Raw genomic sequence first — 21,590 nt, forward strand, 5'->3', positions numbered from 1 at the left:
CTGCGCTCCGCTTTGTTTTTCGATATCTATGTGCACCTAACACGCTCCTCCTCGCTTTGCTCGTCGTCGCACCTATCTTTAGGTTTGGGTCCTAAGCTTTTTAAGGTTAACCACCGTAAAAATCCGAGCAATTGTATTATATTATATTGGCTTTGTTCTGTAACTTAACAACAAATACTACAAATATTTTACTGTATAACAAAAAATTTACTCTATATTTGATTTGAAACGCTCCGCTCCGCTTCGCTGCGCTCCGCTTTGTTTTTCGATATCTATGTGCACCTAACACGCTCCTCCTCGCTTTGCTCGTCGTCGCACCTATCTTTTGGTTTTGGTTCTGAAGTTTTAAAGACGTTTATGTATTTTTGTCAAATGTAATCAATTTAGTAAAATTAATATTGAAATTATCTTAATTTAAATTAATAATGTAATAAAAATAGAGTAAGTAATGATATTAATTGGTTAAATTAATAAATAATGTATAATTAGTTATAGAAATGTAATCAATTTAGTAAAGTTAATAATTAATAATGCATCATAATGAATTTAAGATAATTGATAAAATTTTGATATAGAATGTTAAATTGTAAAATGTAAAACTATATAAAATTAATACTTAAGTCACTTTAGTTTGGAAATAAATGGCATATTATATGATGATTTTTTGTCAAAATCACGAATTATCATATTTCCGATCGGGATTTTAATATTTCGTGATTTTAATAAATAGGTATTTTATTTTTCGTATATTAAAGTATTCGTATTTTTTAACGTTCGTATATTTAACAATCGTAATAACAATATTCGTGATTATAATATTCGAAATTATAATTATCGTAATTTTTATAATTCGATATTTTAAAAAATCGGTATTGCAATATTTCGTAAATTACATATTCGGTGTTATCAAATTCGGAAAAAAGTTTTTCGGAATATTTGGGTGTTCCCTATCGAAAATAAGTTTAGTGATATCAAATAATGATAAAGAGTTAAGAACAATTACCAAAGAAACATCAACTGCGCCAGCCGAACTAGTGGATTCATTGCAGGAATTCCAGAAACTTGCCAACGATGCGCTGACAGACTTGATACAGCAGTCTGGAGATTCAGTTGAACCACTTACTATAGAAGGTTCGTGAGTTTACTATATCTATCATTAACTTGCAAAGATATACCTATACTTACCAGAATTATATTGTTTTTAATTGGTCTCAGAATAAGATTTATATGCCAACATTTACAAAGTTCATACACACATTTTTGGGGTGCTTTGAAGCCTCTACTACCTACTTATTGTCAAATAAGATTGCCTGCTTTAGAGCCTTTAGATGTGCTGTATTATTCATACTATCTAACCCTGTTAAAGTATGGATCATCTGCCCTTTAAATGATTTTCAAGTCTTTTTTCAATGTTGCTAACAGTTTTTTGACTTGCTTATTACTATACAGATGTGGAGGACAGTGACTCAGAGGGTGCCGATGCTGAGGATGTACATACTCCTAAAAAGAGAAGAAAATAAAGAATATGCCTACTTAAGTTGATATTTTTTTGTAAGTAACTTTATGTTTTTAAGTAGAAGTTGTATAAAAAAAGTCTTTTGTATTGTTAGTTAGATTAGTAGAAGTAGTATTTGTATAATTATGTAAGTATTCTATGGAATAATGGAAGTATAGTCGTTTGCAATAGAATCCAACAATCATGTAAACAAACTAAATTGTCACGATTACTCCGTAATCACATACATTTGACGATCAATTATGAACATAGTCTGATTTCAACGAACGCACCATTGTTTTCACATTATCTTCAACACGATTTAACTTGTATTTATAAGTTAAATTTGTTAAAACATTTGCAACGTAAAAATTTCGAAGTATTTGACAAGCTGTCATCTTAGTTTTTTACTCATCGAACTCTATAAGTCATTGAAAAGTTAGTGTTGTTCTTAATCTGAAGTTATCTTTTATTTTTAATTTAATAAATTATTTTAATTTAATATTATTTGAATACAATAAAATAATAATTTCAAGAGCTTAATATAATTAACCAAAACGAAAAAAGGAAGAGGAAGAAATGAAAAAGCTCGATAGCATTTTAGACACTGGCGATGACACAGTGGTTCCATTTATAATTACGGTCACCGGCGACACTTCTGATAGTGATGATGACGAAGACGAAGATTTAAATTTGTTTTAATAAACACTTTTTTTATATATAATCAGTTTTATTTTATAGTCTATGGCATATATATTTAATCTAATTAGAACACTATGACATCACTATGGGCATAGACAATACGCTGTCAATGTCAGCCCGCCATATTTGTTTACATGATTGTTGGTTTCTATTGCAAACGACTATACATTATATTTTCAAATACCTTTTTAGACTTTGAATGTTGCTAATAATTTATAAAATAAAATAGCATTGGTTTTGAAATAATTATAATTATATTTTCAATATTCATGGGTCTTTGTAACTGGGGGCTCACATGGGCTTGTACTTGGTACATAAATATATTTATTATATATTTTTAATTATGTACTTTAATGTACATTGTTGGTAATCAAACATGAGGCATTATTTACTTGAGGTAACAGTTCTTAACTTTAGTAACACACAAGTCCAAGAAAATAAATAATCACATTACTCTTATTTAATTAAGCCTTACAAACTAAGAAGTAGTCAAATCTTAATAATATTATTAAATATGAGTAGAACTGGAATGTTTGTAATTAATTAGACCTAAAATCAATAAACTTAGCTATAATTTATGCAGTTTATTTTATGGAATGTACTTATTCATCATAAATGTACTTTTTAAAATTTTCAATATAAACTAAAAGAACAACTCACATTGGTTGTACTGGAAAAAAAAGCTGGTAACAATTAATTTTAAAGAAATGATGACATTTTATCTGTTTGTACTTTGAACTGGTTTTTGTAGCTCTATTAGACTGCAATTTTAAAACATCTAAACTGTAAGACCTAGATAAAAATCACACAGGCAAAAACATAAGTAGATATCTACCTATTCACAAGTATTCTTGCTAATACCTACCAATATTACTTTTGAACAGCTTATCTGGGTTTTTAGATTAATGTAGGTAATAAAGTACTAGTCATTTATATACTTATGTGTTGGGCAAGGAAATGTGGATGTGATAATCATAACTGATGGATTAATAATATTATAATTGTAGCTTTTCTCGAGTTCCACAGAGAACCACATTCTAAGGTGTGGGCTCAAGTAGGTTACCTACTTGGGCTGGCCACAAGTTATTGCAAGTAATTAAACAAACTATTTCGCAACACACGACCGGGTTTCGAACCGCGATCTATATCAAGTTGGTGCAACATCTATAATACAACTCTGCAGCCATTAAACTGGAATATGTGTTGTTAATTCTCACTGCACTAACTTAGAGCACTGACTTTTTCTTGGAGTATTGTTAATCCCCGGACATAATAGAGTCGTTCTACTCGCTCAAAATTGTTACACCTATTCCTATGCCCTTTGATTCATAGCTACTCCGATCGCCAATCAAATGCCGTTCCAATTTCAAATCTCCCCTATCAACTTCGGGGCTCGTCTCGTTATTGCATTGGTCGGCTAGTGGCGTCAGTGCGGCAGTGGAGTTGGAGACTAGCGCAGCGTGGGCTTGTCGTCGACGGCCTCCGAGTCGGAGCAGCACGCGTCGCAGCCCGCCACGCCGCACTCGCACATCGACGTCGGACGGATCGAGTTGCGGAATTTCTGCAACGTAAGAAGTAGGTTTTAGGTTTTTTTTCAGTTAAGTAAATCTATGTACAGTTCCCCAAAATTGATAATGCACATAGAAATCTTCGTCATTGTTCGGCAACGGTCGTATTCCCGAGCGTTAGAAAACTATTATGTATTTACAGTGGTTAAGTGCATTTTTTTCATGAAATTTTAGTAGAATTATGTAATTGGTGCTAAAAGAGATAATTGATTTATCAGTAACGAAATTTGATTCGATAATTCATAATATTCCATAATATTAAAATTTACTTCGAAAATGTTAGGGGCCGTCCATTAATCACGTGAGGTCGTTTTTCTCATTTTTTGACCCCCCCCTCCCCCCTGGTGATATTTGGTGAGGTTTGGGACCAACCCCCCCTCCCTCCCCTGGATCACGTGTATTTTTTTGGAAGTCCATGTAAAGGCAATTTTTGACTAGAAAAAATATAGGTCATACTACAAATCGTTAAAATTTTTGCGCCGTCCAAGATATCGGTTCAGAAATACCTAATTTTTGACAAAAAATTAATACACGTGATGTCTAACGCGAACCCCCCCTCCCCCCTCGTGATGTTTCGTGAGGTTTTCAATACCCCCTCCCCCCCCCCTTTGAGCCTCACGTGATTAATGGACGGCCCCTTACAGTAGGTACTTTTCAAGTGCAAGTCTTGCAATGCTCTGTGCAGTTTCGTCTTGCCTAAAGTTTAGCCTCGATTTAGACACTGGCGACAAAACCCAACGAGAACCTTCCGGTTGTCTAATATTTAATGGTAGTGGCCTCTACGCGGTGACCTCAACCAATTGAGCTAGCTTCATACCTACTTTTTCTTGTCAAACTCACCACAAAAGTTACTTTGGACCTTTTGAGGACCAGATTGTACTCATATTTTAAAATAAACACAAGTAGCGGCCTCATAGTTTTACAGAAAAAAGTACCTATCTAGGAAAGTCCTAACCTTTACATTAGAGGAAAAACCGTGTAATACCAACATAGTTGCAATAATAAATGAATATGAATATGAACATGAACCTAAATATACATTATATTCTGAGCAACATAAGTAAAATCAGCATCCATAAACCCACCTCTCCCAGCGTGTCTCCCGGGGAGCGTATCACCACGGCCACAGCATACACGGGTATACATAACAGCGACAACGAAGCCAGGATCCAGCCCAGCGCCTGCGCCCACGGCGGGTACTGGTACTGGCGGTAGCTGGGCGGCGTGTAGTCCACGAGGCTGGCCACCCACAGCGCCAGCAGCAGCGCCGGGGAGCACACCAGCCAGCACATGCGGAAGTAGAGGTTCGGCGCGCGACCTGCAGTTAAAAACAGATTAGGGATAAGTGGGTGGTGTAATTATTCGCGCGTTAAAGTTTTATAGGTAAGCTTGTAGCGTCAAAGACGTAATCACATTTTTACGTAATATTCTTTCAGATTAGAGTAATTTCACCTATGTAATAAATTACATAGTAGATGTTGTACGAGGCGCAAAATGGATGATCTATGCGTGTCGCTCGTAGGAGTTCAGGAATGAGGTTACGAAAATTTATATAATTAGCTTTGTCTCGTGCGAACAAACGAAAAGACGCCGTCACGTTAGCTCATACTGAAGGTGCCCTAGTTCCGGAAAGTCGGAAATAACTCGGCGACAGATAAATGTGGAGAGTCTAAAGTCTCGTATTCACTAGGCGACAAATTGTCGCAGAACCTGTCTAGGCACATGTCGTCTACGTGACGCCGCGACGTCGCGCTCTGTTCTGCGACGTCGCACATCTACGTGTCGCAGAACAGGTTCCGTGTTTTGGCTCGCGAGACAGAACTTCCTGCGACATCTGTCTAGCGACCGCTGTTGCAGAGTGTGGACGCGTGCGCGACTTCTAGCACGCAGCACTAACTGCCACGACTTCCTCGGGCGACATGTCGGCAGAGACTGCTGGTGTAGACAAGCAACATGTATCACGACATGTTACCAAAATGTTCTGAGAACACGCACCGTAGATGTTCTGTAACAGTCTCAGAACTTGTGCCCTAGTGAATTCGAGGCTAAAGCCTCGTATTCACTAGGCGACAAATTGTCGCAGAACCTGTCTAGGCACATGTCATCTACGTGTCGCTGCGACGTCGCGCTCTGTTCTGCGACGTCGCACGCGACTATACAGCGACATCTACGTGTCGCAGAACAGGTTCCGTGTTTTGGCTCGCGAGACAGAACTTCCTGCGACATCAGTCTAGCGCATAGAGTATATATTTTTTACTAGGTCTAGCGACCGCTGTTGCAGAGTGTGGACGCGTGCGCGACTTCTGTATCACGACATGTTACCAAAATGTTCTGAGAACACGCGCCGTAGATGTTCTGTAACAGTCTCAGAACTTGTGCCCTAGTGAATTCGAGGCTTTAAATAGAGACTGAAACAAACCTGTCATCTCCTTGATGTTCTTGGAGAGCCGGCCGACGCCGTAGAACCAGGCGATGGCGACGACTTCGAAGAACGCGAGGTAGGTGATGCTGAGCGACGCCGCGTAGTAGTCCATGAGCTGGAACACGTAGATCCCGCTGTGGATGATGTGCGGGAGCCCGCAGAGGAACGAGACCACGCACACCAGCAGCACCAGCAGCTCGTGGTACACCAGCCGCCGCCGGATCATGTCCGGGAACCCGTCCTGGATCGACGTCACCACCACCTCCACTATCGCGAACTGAAATACACGATTTGCCATTAGATCCTATGTAATCTGTGGTCCGTGATTCGATAGGATAATGATTATTGGGTACCGTACCTGACTATTAAGTCCAAGACAAAGAAACATAAAGAAGAACAACACCGCCCATAATTGTGATGCCGGCATCTTCGCGATCGCTTGCGGATAAACCACGAATAATAATCCTGGACCTAAAAATAGAATACATTTTAAATTATACTCGTAATTTGTATCTCCACAGTAATCACAATAATTATAGGCTAGAGGTCTGATACGTACTATCGGCAATAACATCCTTGACGGAGGTGTTCTGCTCGAAGGCGATGTTCCCGATGGTGGCGAAGGTGAAGATGCCCACGATGAGGCTGGTGACGGCGTTGACGAGCGACACGGCCAGCGTGTCGTGCAGGAAGTTGTTGTCGAAGCGGTTGTACGACGCGAACATGATCATGGACCCGAACGCGATGCCGATCGAGTTGAAGATCTGCGACGCCGCGTTCACCCACGGCCGGGACTGCTTCAGCAGCTCCCAGTCCGGCTTGAAGAAGAACCTCAAGCCGACATCCGCGCCGTCCAGCGTCAGGGAGCGGCCGAGGAACACTATGATGAGAAGGAAGGGCAGTGTCGTCGTGATGTAGCGCACTTTGGCGGATGACTTGATGCTCTTCCAGAGGGCGAAGTAGACCAGCACCCAGGCGCAGATCAGGCAGGCCGCGAGCTCCCACCGCATGCCGCCCGGGAACTCTATGCCGTCGCTCATCGACAGCACTTTCTTTCTGGGGAAGATTACATCTTGTAAGCCACGTTGAGCTTTGATACAACCCAGACTTGGGAAAGGAATAAGTGGAGTATACTTACTCGAAGAACTGTTCGGTGGGTGTCTGCGAGCCGTTGGGCCGCGTGTGGTTGTGGCGCGGCACCCAGCACTGCGCCGTGTTCCAGCGGTTGGAGCAGCTCGCCCACGGAACCTCCGACTTGAAGGACGTGAAGAAGTAATAGATGGCCCATGCTATGATTACAGCATAATACGTGGACATTAAAAATGAGATCACCACGCTAGCCAATCCTGCACCTGCAATACAAGATTTGTTTTAGTAATTGGTACGGCAGTTATAAATACCTACCTAGATGGATAAATAATGACTAGATATTGTTGGCTGAATGTAAATCGTTCTAGGTATGTAAATCGTTCGATAAACCGACAGCCAAAAGCTGAAAAATCATCAATTAACTACTGCACCATGCCAAAGGTTTTGATGGCAGTCGTTATCATCATCAGATCCTGGGATCCCTAATCAGGGACATAGGGCTCGAAGTGTAGCTTTCCACTCTGACCGGTCCTGTGCCACGCCTTCGACTTCGTGCCAGCTCATGCATGGCAGTCGTTATGCATCTAAAAATACCTGTCAGCTAGATGTCTAAAAAAAAGTTCATGGTCCTTGGAACAAAACAACAATGCGAACAAATCACGAAAAATTCGCCTCAAATTATTATAAACAGTAAAACGGTGGAGAGAGTCTCAACGGCAAGAAATCTGGGCCTACAAATGGATGAGCAACTAAAATTTGTTGAACATATAAATCAAAAAATCAGGACTGCATTCTTTCGTCTTAAAGTTCTTTACGGAATCCGTGACTTTCTGAAAGTAGACGTAAGGGTAACACTGACGGAATCACTAATCCTTTCAATTTTTAATTACTGTGACTGTGTGTATGGGCCTAGGATCTTTGAAAAAACCAGTCGAGCTATACAGCGTGTCCAAAATGCATGTACACGTTTTTGTTTTGGCATACCCAAGCGATCCCACATAACACCCTATTTAACAGAGCTGAAAATTCTGAAAATGGAAGGGCGTAGAAAGCTGCATCTTGCAAGTCTCGTCCATAAAGTGGTTCATACAAAGAAACCAAAATACTTGCACGATAAATTTGAATGGCTCGGAGACGCTCACAACAAAGATACTCGAAGTAAGATCCAGAGTAAAATGGCCATTCCAAGTCACAAGACAGCTAATTTCAGATCAGGGTTCAGATTCGCGGCATCGAAAATCTGGAATGATTTGCCTCCTCCACTACAACAAAACATGTCTAGCTATTGCTTCAAATTTAAACTGAAATCTTTTCTTATTAATAAACAAATTGAACTGACGGAAAATCTATATATAATATCAAAATCTGTAAAAAAGAACATTAAAAAAGTCACGAAGATAAATACGTAGTCTAAATAGTGTACATATGCTTTTATGGATAAAAAACAGCTTTATATATATAGATTGTGTGTATATGTATTATTTATGTATTAATTATAACTTTACTGTCTTTGTGTCACTATAATGTGTGTGCGTGTGATCTTATTTTATTTTTTTTGTTTTAAGTATAAAATAAACTCTCACTACAAAAGATTACGTAACTCATATAACAATATTAATAATCAATATACCTACCTACTGTGTAAATAAACGCAAACAAAAACATTGCATAATTTAGGTTAAGTTTTTAAAGAGTACAAAATGCTAATTTACGCAATTGATAATATTATTTACTTTCTTTCTATTATTTACTTTCTTTTTGAGCAACCTCTGCGCTTTGTTAAACAAAATTTATTATATCCACTATAGGGATACGCTGAAAATCAGCGCTGTATGGATCATAAGCATATTTGTGAATCCGGCAGCATTTGCTGAGCGTATTTCCAATTGCCGGAACAAACTATTGTGTAATTAGTAATGTATAAAGTAATTTTTGATGTTATTTTATATAACTATAATAATATTATTGTTTAAAAATTTATAGTTTCTATGTGTAAAATAATTAGGATTAAGTACTTATTGTGTTTGGCAATAAAAACCATTTTCTTTCTTTCTTTCTTTCTTTCTAAACCCTCAGCCTTCATCAAAGCTGTCTAGACCAGCCGCATTCCCAGATTGTCCAGTCCAGTTACCTGTGAAGAGCGGGCAGATCTGCGAGAGCGCGCCGATGGGCCCGTGCGCCGTGTACTGCCCGATGGCCAGCTCCATGAACAGCATGGGCACGCCGCACACCACCAGGATTATGAAGTACGGGATCAGGAACGCACCTGGAATGAGGTGTTGGAGATTGTTACGCCTGCACATCGGTATTTATAGTAGAATAGATGTCAGTCATGATCCTGTCCTATCTAATCGTGAATCGTCCAGACGGCAAGAATCCACAAGATGCATTGGAATTGATTATGCAAAAAACAGCGTTGTTGCACCTTCCGCCAGTTTATCTGTGGGTTGTTAGTCCTAATGTACCTTACAGGGGGAACATAATGTATATTACAATACCGCTGCATCGTTTTGCCGTCTCAGTTACAACGCTATTGAATATAAGTAATAATGTATTCAATTCATGATTTATGAACTTAGATACCTCTATTTAACTTATTCATAGTCCTAAGTCCTATCTACTAGGTTATCGGAAATAATCATTCTTATTATGTTCATGCTTCTGCTACGAATACAATATGTTATCGATGTAGATATGAATAGACACTAGTGTACCTACCTCTATGACAAAGTAGATAAGTATTCAGTTTTACAAAGCGGAAATAAAATTATATCAAACCGTGTCGTACCTACCTATAACCTAATTTGCAATTTTCATAAAAAAAAACTAATGATCACACCTTTTTCCATGACGCCTCCACTGATGAATCATTTCGTAAGATAGGGCTTATCTTAAAATCATACATATATGGATATACTTACCTACACATTTATTTTGAACACTAAATTCACCCAAAATAAATTGCAAATTTAATCCGAATTACCCATTAGGTGCCGGTTCATGTTTGGAACATAGTGACATATTCCTACTATTTACTACGTAGCCATGAATAGCCAACAGTAGAAGGAATTGGCCTTCACCTACGGGAACCGGCTAATTAACCTGGTGATGCTCACAGGATGATAGACACATTCGCAGATGCTCACGTGAGCCGAGCCCCGGCGGCGAGCCATTACCCATTATCTGCGAGTACATTGTTTATCCTGTGGGTCAATTACGCCCGTCACCTCTTTCGCTATTAATAAATGCAGTTATAGCCAGCCGATATTATCATTTATTGTATTGTTTTTGTTATTGATGTACAGTAAGTGACTGGATAAACACATTGCATTTAGGATTTCGTACCGTCCTTAACACAAGTGCCGTAAGAGACGTTTTCAGCTGTATTCCTATGTTTATAACTGCATGTTGTGCTTAGCAATTAGTCCCCACATGTGTCGTGTAAACACGGGCGGTGTCGTCGAGCTGCTAAGTATCAGTTTACAGAAGGAATCAGGTGTAATTCGCACTGAGGTGGCGGGACTGTGGTTTGCAGACCCTTGGATCTGTTAGCGCGGGGACATCAAACAATAACAGCACGACTGTACCAGAGTGCCTACTGTGGTGTTGACTCTTCACTTTGTACTCATTATCACCACATTCACAGCCTAACCTATTGATAATTTTGTGAGTAACGCCTACAATTACATGGACGTCTTTCTTTTACTACGAATTGGTGTGATTAAATTCAATGACGGGCTGTATCGGTGATAAACTGATAACGGTTTGAAATGTATTTTCTGTTTGTGTTTTTATTTTTTGATGATAATTTTACACTAGCTCTACGAATAAAAGGTCTAATAGCTGGATATAATGAGTTTATACTTTTAATAAGATAAAGGTACTTACTTACTTATAAGAAAAATAAAGATGTCAATAACCTACCCTACCGTTGGTAAATACCTACTATAAATGGTAAGGTACCTAGCTCCAATTGAGCCCTGATAGGCCCTACCGCCCTACGTTTAATGGAATTTGATTTCTCTGTAGGAATGTAATAAATTTTAATTAGATGACCATATTGACACATAAAATATTATACTGTTTGACATGTTACGTGTCCAGTGGCTATACATAATTTTTTGTTTGAAAAATGATGCAAAACGAAGTTAAAGACTAATTATCATTTACTTTGCAATATTGAGAGACTGTCACGTTTAAACTGTGTGTGAAAATTAAAATGACACGTTATTTATTAGATGCGTACAGAGATTCGTGGTTTAACTGTTGGCGGTATGCTAATTAATTAATTATGGGCAAGGACCAAGGGCGTACCCAGGTAGGGGCAGGGGGGGGCAGCTGCCCCCCCCTAGAAGATAAAATAAACGTAAATTTTCCTGCCAAGTCGGAATTAAAAACGTATTATCTACTCTTACCTACCTACCTATTTTGTTTTGTATCTTAATCAAAGTAATTAAGGTCAACTGGGGTTACGTTGTATTTTTAGATCACTAAAAGTTTTCGGAATAATGGGAGCAAAGGTATGAAAAATTTAATGTAAAAGTGAGATATTAACTTTAAGAAACTAACGACTATTGAACAACTATTTCTTAACAAATTTAAAGCATTGATTTCTTTGCTGGAATCTTATAAAAGTTTCTTATTTTGACGACCGAATGGCGTAGTGGTTAGTGACCCTGACTACTGAGCCGAAGGTCCCGGGTTCGATTCCCGGCTGGGGCAGATATTTGTTTAAAGGAAAATATTTGTACTCGGGTCTTGGGTGTTGATATTTATATTTAGTATCTGTCTATCTATGTATTTGTGTAGATATATCAGCTGTCCGACACCCATAACACAGGTTCTGCCTAGCTTGGGGTCGGATGGCCGTGTGTGAGATGTCCCCACATATTTATTATTATTTATTTATTATTATTCTTATTTAGTGTCTCAAAAAAAGGATGTTGAACGCATTTTCCAGGTTTGAGGAAAATGTGTTTTTAGTATGTAACTATTCAATAGGTCAGCTTTCCGTGAAAAAAATAAGAGAGTTTTATCCAGTTAATTTTTTTGTGCAATAGTATGGCACTTAATTTAGCCAAAAGAAACTATTGACGAATTCACAGATGATTTAGTAGAAATCAGGAAAATTCGTCTTATTTTCATGGACGCATTTACTCCATGATAAATCCAAATAACATTTTTATGCAAAAAGAACTACCTAAGTACTCCTGTAAAGTGAGTAAGAATGTAGATTTAATAGTGGTGAGTGACAGTTGTGAATAAGATGAAGTAACATCCATACATCCTCTCATTTATATTCTTTAGAAAAATAGTAAGATTGGATCAAATACGGGTATTAAACTTAGATATCAATTAAAATATGTGCATGGCAAAACCCATACTCTTCAATAAGTTTAGTGTTCATAAATAGTAAAAATCCTTATCGAGCTGGTTTCAGTGATCGTAACTGATCACTGAGGTTAACACATGGCACGGTCAGCCTTGGATGGATGACCGATTTCAAATGGTTCTTTTCTGGACGCTTCCGTGCTTTGGATGGCACGTTAAGCCGTGGGTCCCGGTTGCTGCTTCGGCAACAGTTGTTAAGCCTAGTCAGAGGCCTTCGGGCAGCTTGAAAAAATCTGACAGTCGGGTTGTACACTTACACTTACCCGACAACTTTAGTGCGTCGTGTTGACGATTTCTGTTTTGAGGCAATGCGTTGTAACAATCGCAATAGCCCCATTACGCCTAACGCATTTACCCCAAGACTTTTATCAAACATAAAAAAATTAAGATCATGAATTCATCAAATAAAGCTATTTCATTGAAAATTTGTGTCTATATAAGTAGCCCAATGACTATTGTTTAGAATACCTACTGAATAAAATCAATTGATAAAGAAAACTTTAGATTCACATTTTCAATCACCTGTCACAGTACCAAACTTTCAAAAAAGTGTGCAAATCACAAAAAGACTGAATACTTGGATGATATTATGTTGACTACAACACCATCTGTCTGCAGTAAGTAAGTATTTAGTTTAAGCCAACGTAACTAGATGGCATTTTTCAACATTGATAAAGCCGTTTTCAAATAGGATCGAAAAGATTAATTTGGCCCGTAGACGCAATTGGCCTAGTTGACCTTAATAAAAGACAATTTTCATGATTTTTGTTTCAATATACCCGACCGACCATCATCTCAAGAGCTGCCCCCCCCTAGCTGAAATCCTGGGTACGCCCTTGGCAAGGACATTTTATTACTATAAAAACATGTTGTTTGGGGGTGTGACCGGATGTAACCGTGAAATAACGTGCCGAATTTATTATCACTTGGTGACAATTATTACGTAGATGCTTAATGCATCACGAAATAACATTAGGATTCGTTGTTAAACTCGAGTTGAGTTTGCGAATTTACATACTTTTGAGTCAGGTTTTCCTTGATGTTTTCTCGTGAAGGTAATGCCGTGACGACCACGATCCTTTTGTCAACGTAATGTCTGCAGCGGTGCCAGCAAATCATACATAAATATACCTACAACTACAAAACTATGTAAACTCTATAATTATTGATATTCGAAAAACTTATTGTGAATGGAAAAGGCTGTATAAGGGCTGACTTGACCAGGAATTCATTTTTTTGAAGTAAAAAAAATCTTTGAATTTTACTCTTTCTCCTAATACCCTTGAGAAAAGCGAGTTACATTCGGAGTGAATCCATCTGACGTAACTAAAATTCAAAACAATATCATGTATGTACGAACATAAATCATTATTCACGTGCCACGTGTTAGGTCAAATAAGGAGCGATATTAATAGTTGTGATAACGATGTGCGACTGCGTGTGGGCTTCACACCAGTTTATCTAAAACACTCGTCCTCGCGTCTTATTTACTCCTATTAGCCTAAGAATAACCTAGAATTGGCGCTTTTCTGCCAGTCAGAAAGATGGCTATGACTCTATGACGTAAATTCAGAGGTAGCCTACAGGCATGGTCATTGTTATTGCAACCGATGGTCAGTTATCATGACGCTTGGTATCTACTCCGCAATCACTCGTGCCGAATGCAGAGTTGTACAACACCGTTGCACTACATGCACTTTGACCAGGGCCACCCTATAACCTAATACACTCACGAGCAATGAAAAAGTCCAGTGAGAAAATCACCAAATTACTACTAAACGGAAAAGGGTATCTTAATGCTGCCGTCCGCAATATTGAAGTTCATTTAACAGCGCATCAGAATGAACTGATTATGTGTTAAAATTTTGTAAGTGGAACTTTGTCATTGCTCATGACATGAGTGTAACACCAATACAAGTTACACTTACCGCCGCCGCTCTTATAGCACAAGTAAGGGAACCGCCACACGTTGCCGAGCCCCACGGAGTAGCCGACGCAGGCCAGCACGAACTGGATCTTGTTGGCCCAGAAGGGGCGGCGCGGCTTGAGGTGCACCGTCTCCGCGTCTTCTTCCTCCTCGTCGCAGTCGCTCTCGTGCGAGCCCGTCTCCTCGTCCGGGGGGCTGCGGGGGAGGGGGTGATTAGTTTTAATGCGGAATAAGTGGGTGTTGATGGTTTTTATAGGGCGATTTCTCTCCATCCGGGGGCTGTGGGGGGAGGTTATCGGAGTAAGGGTTAATGCTTCTGCTGGGGCGATTTGGTATTCTACTTTTCTTCCGGCGGGCTGTGGAGTGAGGTGGTTGTGAGTTGTGGGGATAGTTGTGGTTGCGAATAAATGGGTGTTATGCTTTGATAGGGAGATTTGTCATCTAGTGTATTGTTATTTAATTCCTTATTGCGGATATTATGTGTTGGGCCAAAACTACACAAAGGACGAACTTATTACGAGGGCTACACCGAAAAGATCGGGAATAGAATACTTAGGAATAAATTAGAGTGAAACCTTTTTGGTGTATCAAATGTAGTGTTTTTTCAAACATAATTCCATTTTCGAATTTTAAAAAAAGTAAAAAATAAAAGAGTATTGACCATTTGAATTTGACAAGTCGGTGTAAAAAATGGAGCTTACGCGGGAACATTTCCGTGCAATAATTTTTCACAACTTTCGTCGAGGTTTATCTCAAGAACAATGTCTCGCCGAGCTTGTTTCTATTTATAAACTTGAAGCACCAAGTAAAACGACTATATATATCGTTGGTATTCTGAGTTTCGCCGTGGACGTTCCTCTCTTACCACAGTCCCTTCTACTGGTCGGCCAAAAACAGCGGTAACACAAGATAACATTGATGCTGTACGCCAGTTAATAAAAGAAGATAGACATGTGACATACGAGCAGATTCGGGCTTCTCTCAGCATTGGTATGACAGCCATTCAAACCATTTTACATGAAGAACTGGGTGTCAAGAAGTTAGTTTCGCGCTGGGTGCCCCACCGTTTGACCGAGGAACAAAAGTCGGCTCGTGTTAATTGGTGTCGATCTGCTCTGCAACGGTTCAATGGAGGCAGTTCAAATGCTGTCTACAATATCGTCTCTGGTGATGAATCGTGGATTTATTCATATGAGCCCGAAAGAAAACATCAATCGGCAGTTTGGGTCTTCGAAGGTGAGGTCAAGCCAACAAAAGTTATTCGCTCACGCAGCGTGTCGAAAAAAATGGTCGCTTCGTTTGTATCGAAAACTGGCCATGTGGCTACGATTCCATTACAAGAACAAAGGACGGTTACTGCTGATTGGTACACAACAGTTTGTTTGCCGGAAGTCGTAAGAGAACTTCGTAAAACTAACCCGAATCGTCGTATAATCCTTCCCCACGATAATGCAAGCTCTCATACCGCTCGCAAAACAAGAACGTTTTTAAATATGGAAAACGTGGAGTTGATGGACCATCCTCCGTATAGCCCTGATCTGAGCCCCAATAATTATTTTACATTCCCAAGAATTAAAGATATGCTACGTGGTCAACGGTTTAGCGGCCCAGAAGAGGCGGTCGAAGCTTACAAATCAGCTGTTTTGACAGTATCCACTTCAGACTGGAATTACTGTTTCAATGATTGGTTTAATCGAATGAAAAAGTGCATTGAATGTCACGGAGACTACTTTGAAAAACAATAAAAGTAAATAATATTATGATATCTTTGTACTTTTTTCTATTCCCGATCATTTCGGTATCGCCCTCGTATTAGTCCGACTCTATGTATACTGGATTGGAGGGGGACTATGAATTCATCCTTTTCAGGCCCTGTAGCACGGCGCGCTATTAAGACGTGACAAAAGTTCTCCGTCGCGCTCGCTCTTGAGGCTGCGCGATGTGAATGAGTGCGAAGCAAAACTCTTGTCACGTCTTAAATGCGCCCCGTACTAGCCCTTCAGGGATCAGGGATATATTTCTCACATGCTATCCATTAATATTAGGCAATTAATTTATAGTTAAACAATGCATGTCATTCCTTCTTGCTCCCATGATATGAGTAGGTACCTCTTCTGCTCTACGTAGACCGTCCATACTTTAGCTTATCATTATTTTTCCATCTCTTATTTCATTCCCTTTCCAATTTTTAAATCTACTCCTATACTCTAAAACATAATTCGTTCTATTCTATCATAAAGTTAACATTAACAATCTGTCGGCGAGCATTGTGAGGATCTTAACCCGGCATATTTTTTGTTGCAGCGCAATAAACTGCTAATGGTCATAATATAATTCGCCCATATTCAAAACCGTAACCGCTTCCGACGTCGATGACCGCGGCTCCACGGCGGATGATGTCCAGCGCCCCCCGCGCCCCCCGCCTGCCCCCGTCCTATTGTAACAGGTACGTACCTACTTGGGCTTTTGACCAGTTCATAGTAGGTTCAATCTACTTTCGTACAAGATTATATACGCGAAATATTGAAAGGATGTTTGTTACTCTGAAAAACGTCTGTGGGCTAAGTAGGTAAGCAACAAAAACTTATCCCTATTAGTTACAATATTAATAACTGTTTCCTTCTTCATTAAATTATAATTAGACATAAGTGATTATGCCGCCGGTGGTGCAAATATTTGTGTAAGACCTTATAATGTCAGAGATAGTAATGATATGTGAGAGTAACTTAGTGACAAGCCGTATTTACTGACCTAACAAACTAAATACACAATGATGATAATAAATATAGAAATATAGATTCCGTTTTTGCAACCAATGGTTCGGTACAAGATCACAACCAAATATATTTTTTATACTTAAAAGCCTCTTACATTCTTAAAAGTTGATTTATGTGTATAAAAGAAACAGCTATAACAGTTGAAATAGCCCATTGTATTCGCATCGCCTTGACTCATTTAAGAATTTAGTATCGGTGAATTAGCCTGTGTGTGAACACTTTCGCGTTAATAACCGATCTAGAGATAGATATCGCGGATAATAAAACACCGTCAAATTTGAGCCTCACCTTGCTTGGTGACAATATGGATGTTTGGATTAAAGATGGATAATAGTCAAATATAGCGGTAGATTAGTGTGACGTAGAAGCGTTAAAGGCTTAATATTTAAGGTAGGAAAATCCCGAGGTAAATGCAAGTGTCCTCGCTACTTCCAGCTGTCGCATAGAGCCAATGTATAACTTCGGTGCACCATGGCATCAATGAACACACCTGTATTTATAATATTCCAAAAACAATACTGTTTTTCTTTACAAGTCTTTTACTTGTCGGGTTGTAGCTCTATTGAAACTATTTTACATACAATATTTCACCTAACATTACTCCATATTCATTGACATACTTAAACATTTCGTATACTGTGCCATTCGTCGAGTGAGCGAAAATTTCTCCTACAGGACACAACCTTAACATAGAACGGTAGCTTCTTATCCTAAAGTTTAGACTTGTAACGATCTCCATGTACTTACGTGATATTTTCTACAAAATATTTTTGTGATTTTTGAGCCGACTGCTTTGGTTGGGGTATGCAATTTTAAATTTGAAGTTGTTCATTCATTGGCTGCAGTCACTCGACATGAGTTATGTGTATCGGAGGCGGCGATCATCTCATCCTCGCAGGATGCCGCTCGTACTGGTGACTCGGTCTAACCTAGAATGACCTAGATGGATCCTAATTTCTGTAGGTTAGATAATGCCCCGTTTTTGTCGTTGGTCATTCGAATCTTCAGGCACAGGACAGCTAGTATCATAATAATGTAGCCTACCTGAGTTATAAATATAGATACGTTTAAGGTTGACGTCATTTACTATATCTATTTTTATTTATTTGATTATCTTTAATTGTATTTTATATCTTTTTGGATTTTAGTTTCCATGCATTGTTAACCTCTGTCCCGGTCGGGAACAGTACTCGGGTAGGTCCCGAGTAGTGTAGTTTAGTTAATACACTAACCGCTGCACCGTTCGTTCGGTCGTCAAGATGTACAATCTGTGGTTATCAGAGAAGAAGTGCGTAAGCGTATTTTAATAATTATCTTGTGACAAGGAGCGATAAGGCTGGGCACGGCGCGATCAGTCGTGTGGTATCGTATCTGAGATACGGCGCCGATGCAGCGATACCGAGGCACCTGAAGGTCAGCGCGGCGGGAATTGCCATTCTTCGTGAACTTCACTCATATTTCTACGCTAAATTATCGGCTACGGAGTACGGATTTTCTGAATTCCAACGAGCTCTCTGTAGGTGTTGCTTTGAAATAATACATATCTCTACTGCCCACCTAACTAACCTAGCCCACTAAATTTAAAAACATCTTGTTTTCTGAATGCATGCAGTTACATAATTTGCTATCTACTGACATTACGTCATGATCAGATGCGATCAGTGTAAAATAAGCTGACAGATTCTAGTACCTCATCAGGTCAACTGTTGAGATGAACGATAGATAATGATGAAGTTTGATCAGATATAAGATGCACATATGTCGCTCAATACAATTCTTGTCAGTGTTTCTATAGCATATTTTATGTTTCTGTATTTTATGCTTTCCACTTTCAGTAGGTTACCTAATACTTCCAATCAAAATCAGGTCGAGATAGCAATATCTAGTACTCAATTAAAACATAAGAAATGTTATTTTCACAGTGAAGTGTGTCTCCAAACGAGTGTTTACATTGAAGTGACAGTGGCTCGTCTCATTGAGGCCACGGTCACGGGCCGCCGAGGTGTTATCTACCGCTGAATGCTACGTTATGACATCAGTAATTATGCCACTGCTTCACTTCACGTGCTCCACATCACTTGACACAACCGTAACTAAAGTACCAATTAGAGCAGCATTCTCAATTTGAATTTTAATTACGTTTCATTGATTTAACGTAGAGGTTTGTTTGAATGATAGCGCTGGGTAATTCATCATGGCCAGTCAATAAATCACTGTTGAGAGGTTGCATCTGGGCAGATTGACGTCCGCCGCGTCGGCATCAACAAAACAATAACATTGTGAAGCAATTATGTTGATACATAGGTACATATTACAACTTTTTGTTTGTACATGATCATTGATCAGTTGATTAGAGCAGAGGTGATATTAGGTGTATAAGGAAACAGATGTTCGTTTATACGCTTTTCCGTAGCGTCTTTAGGTTATGTTAGGTTAGTCGTTACATTAGTCATCAGTCCGAAATGTTTCTAAAACAGGCTTTTGGTAAGTTCCTATAAGTCTCCAATAGGAAGAAGCGCATGGCCCCCTTCACATGCTTCCCGGGATAAATCCGCCCGTGATCATCTTCGGTTTTACGGAATTTATAGGCCAAATAGAAGCTTACAGTCCAATTTCATATAGTAACCATAATAAATCTGAGCTGTATCAAACATAAATATAAAAACTTACATAGGTATTAGCATATTGTTTCCTATAGTACAAATCATAATAATCATTAGGTACGCTTGAATTGATAACCTCCAATACCAAATATTGCTTATCTAACCAAATAGTTACTGGTTTATAATCCCACTGTGTATAATAATCGGTGCCTTGACTGAGGCATTTATAATCAAATCACGCTTTGTTTCGCAGCACAAAACATACATTTTCCAACCGCGTTTTCTACTTTATTCATAGAGTTGCACCGGAAATGCCCGAGATGGCTCTTCTCGTATCTAATGAGATGCTCGCGAGGAGCAATAACTTAAAGTGAATAATGAGGCGAGGGATGTGAGCCGAGAGCAATACTCACGTAGGAGGGCGGACTAGATGGAACAGCTCCGTGGGCGAGGTGGGCACGCGGCGGATGACCATCTTGCGGCCGTCGGTGCAGCCCATGCCGATGGAGGCGAGCGAGCGCACGGACGGCGCGTACTGGTGGGTGCCGCACTCCGAGGGCTCCGGGTAGGGGGTGACCTGCTCGTAGGGGCGCAGGCAGCGCGCGGACGCGGCGCCCGAGGCCGCGCCCGCGTCCCGCAGGCGGTGCGTGTCGCTGAAGCTCTTCACCTTGCGCATGTTGCCGGCGGGTGCCCCGGCGGGCGCCACGGCGGGCGCGGGCCCGGGCGCGCCCAGCAGCCGCGAGCGGTCCTGCTCGCAGCACTCCGCGCAGCCGGCCGCGGCCTCCATGTTGGGGACTCTGCTCATAACGTATCACGGCACTGGGTCATGTCGCGCGGACGGTCGCAGGCGCCGTGGGCGACGCGCGACGAGCGAATGGAGCGGACGCGTGCAAGGCCGGGGGATCGGGCCGGCTGACTGGCTGGAGATTGGATCGTCAATCGCAGGCAATTGGTAAACAAAGTAGACTCGCGTGGTGGGGGGCGGCAGGAAGGAGGGGGCCGCACGCGCACGAGGCTACTGATCTTGTACAATTAGCTGACAGATTTAATTGTTTTTGCATTAATTCCCCGTCGACACTAACATAAAGATCGTGTGTGGCATTTTGTGCGAGTATTCTGGCGTATCCTAATGATTTCGTTGCTATCGATCCATGCAATATTAGATCTGTAGCAAGGTTATGAAGTTGTACGTATAATCGCCAGTTATTCAATGGTTCGTTGTGTTTTGCAGCTAGATATATCATTTATCTATTGCCATCGGTTGTTTCAGAGATCTGTGATAGGTAGATGACTTATATTTCAATGGTAATAATAAGTAATGCTTTTCTTTACTTGACGTTATAATTGCAATAGTTAGGTCATTCATCTTTCGATTCTAGATAATATTTACTCTGGGTCGAGAAAAGTCTCTACATAGTTTACTACCTATCTACTTACTGTATTGTATACTTGCACTGCTCCCCTATAGACACTATAGTGAACTGGGCTTCTTCGATCTTCAAATCTGAATTACCTTTGCAGTCATAACTTAAATTCGATCTGTTAATTCTGGAACTCTGCATACATGCTGTACCCCTACATAGGTCTTTGTTACACTAATGATCTTTTTTTCGTGT

General features: G+C 39.9%; 1 protein-coding gene and 1 long non-coding RNA gene across 2 annotated transcripts in view; one reads left to right on the forward strand and one right to left on the reverse strand.

Annotated features, from left to right (window-relative positions):
• The first annotated feature begins 954 nt into the window (after positions 1-954).
• Positions 955-21,590, forward strand: part of LOC125489031 — a 102,709-nt gene continuing 82,073 nt past the window's right edge. The window contains exons 1-3 of the long non-coding RNA XR_007266683.1: positions 955-1,131; positions 1,450-1,551; positions 16,899-17,040. This is a non-coding gene — a long non-coding RNA (uncharacterized LOC125489031). The remainder of the gene's footprint in view (positions 1,132-1,449; positions 1,552-16,898; positions 17,041-21,590) is intronic.
• On the reverse strand, positions 2,429-20,908 carry LOC105391230 (sodium- and chloride-dependent GABA transporter ine). Its single transcript, XM_011562693.3, has 9 exons — positions 20,388-20,908; positions 14,596-14,789; positions 9,408-9,542; positions 7,326-7,539; positions 6,747-7,243; positions 6,546-6,658; positions 6,185-6,464; positions 4,851-5,083; positions 2,429-3,758 (listed from the first exon to the last, which is right to left on the reverse strand). The coding sequence occupies exons 1-9, from the start codon at positions 20,777-20,779 to the stop codon at positions 3,648-3,650; spliced, it is 2,169 nt and encodes a 722-aa protein (XP_011560995.3). The 5' UTR covers positions 20,780-20,908; the 3' UTR covers positions 2,429-3,647.

Source organism: Plutella xylostella, chromosome 10 (assembly GCF_932276165.1).
Source record: "Plutella xylostella chromosome 10, ilPluXylo3.1, whole genome shotgun sequence".
NCBI lineage: Eukaryota > Metazoa > Arthropoda > Insecta > Lepidoptera > Plutellidae > Plutella > Plutella xylostella.

Excerpts from the sequence above, each read along its gene's own strand:
- LOC105391230 (XM_011562693.3), bottom strand. The coding sequence starts at position 20,779 with ATGAGCAGAGTCCCCAACATGGAGGCCGCGGCCGGCTGCGCGGAGTGC. Across the intron at positions 14,790-20,387 it reads CATCTAGTCCGCCCTCCTAC|CCCCCCGGACGAGGAGACGG; the intron begins GTGAGTATTGCT and ends CCTCCCCCGCAG. Across the intron at positions 6,465-6,545 it reads GTCTTGGACTTAATAGTCAG|TTCGCGATAGTGGAGGTGGT; the intron begins GTACGGTACCCA and ends CGTGTATTTCAG.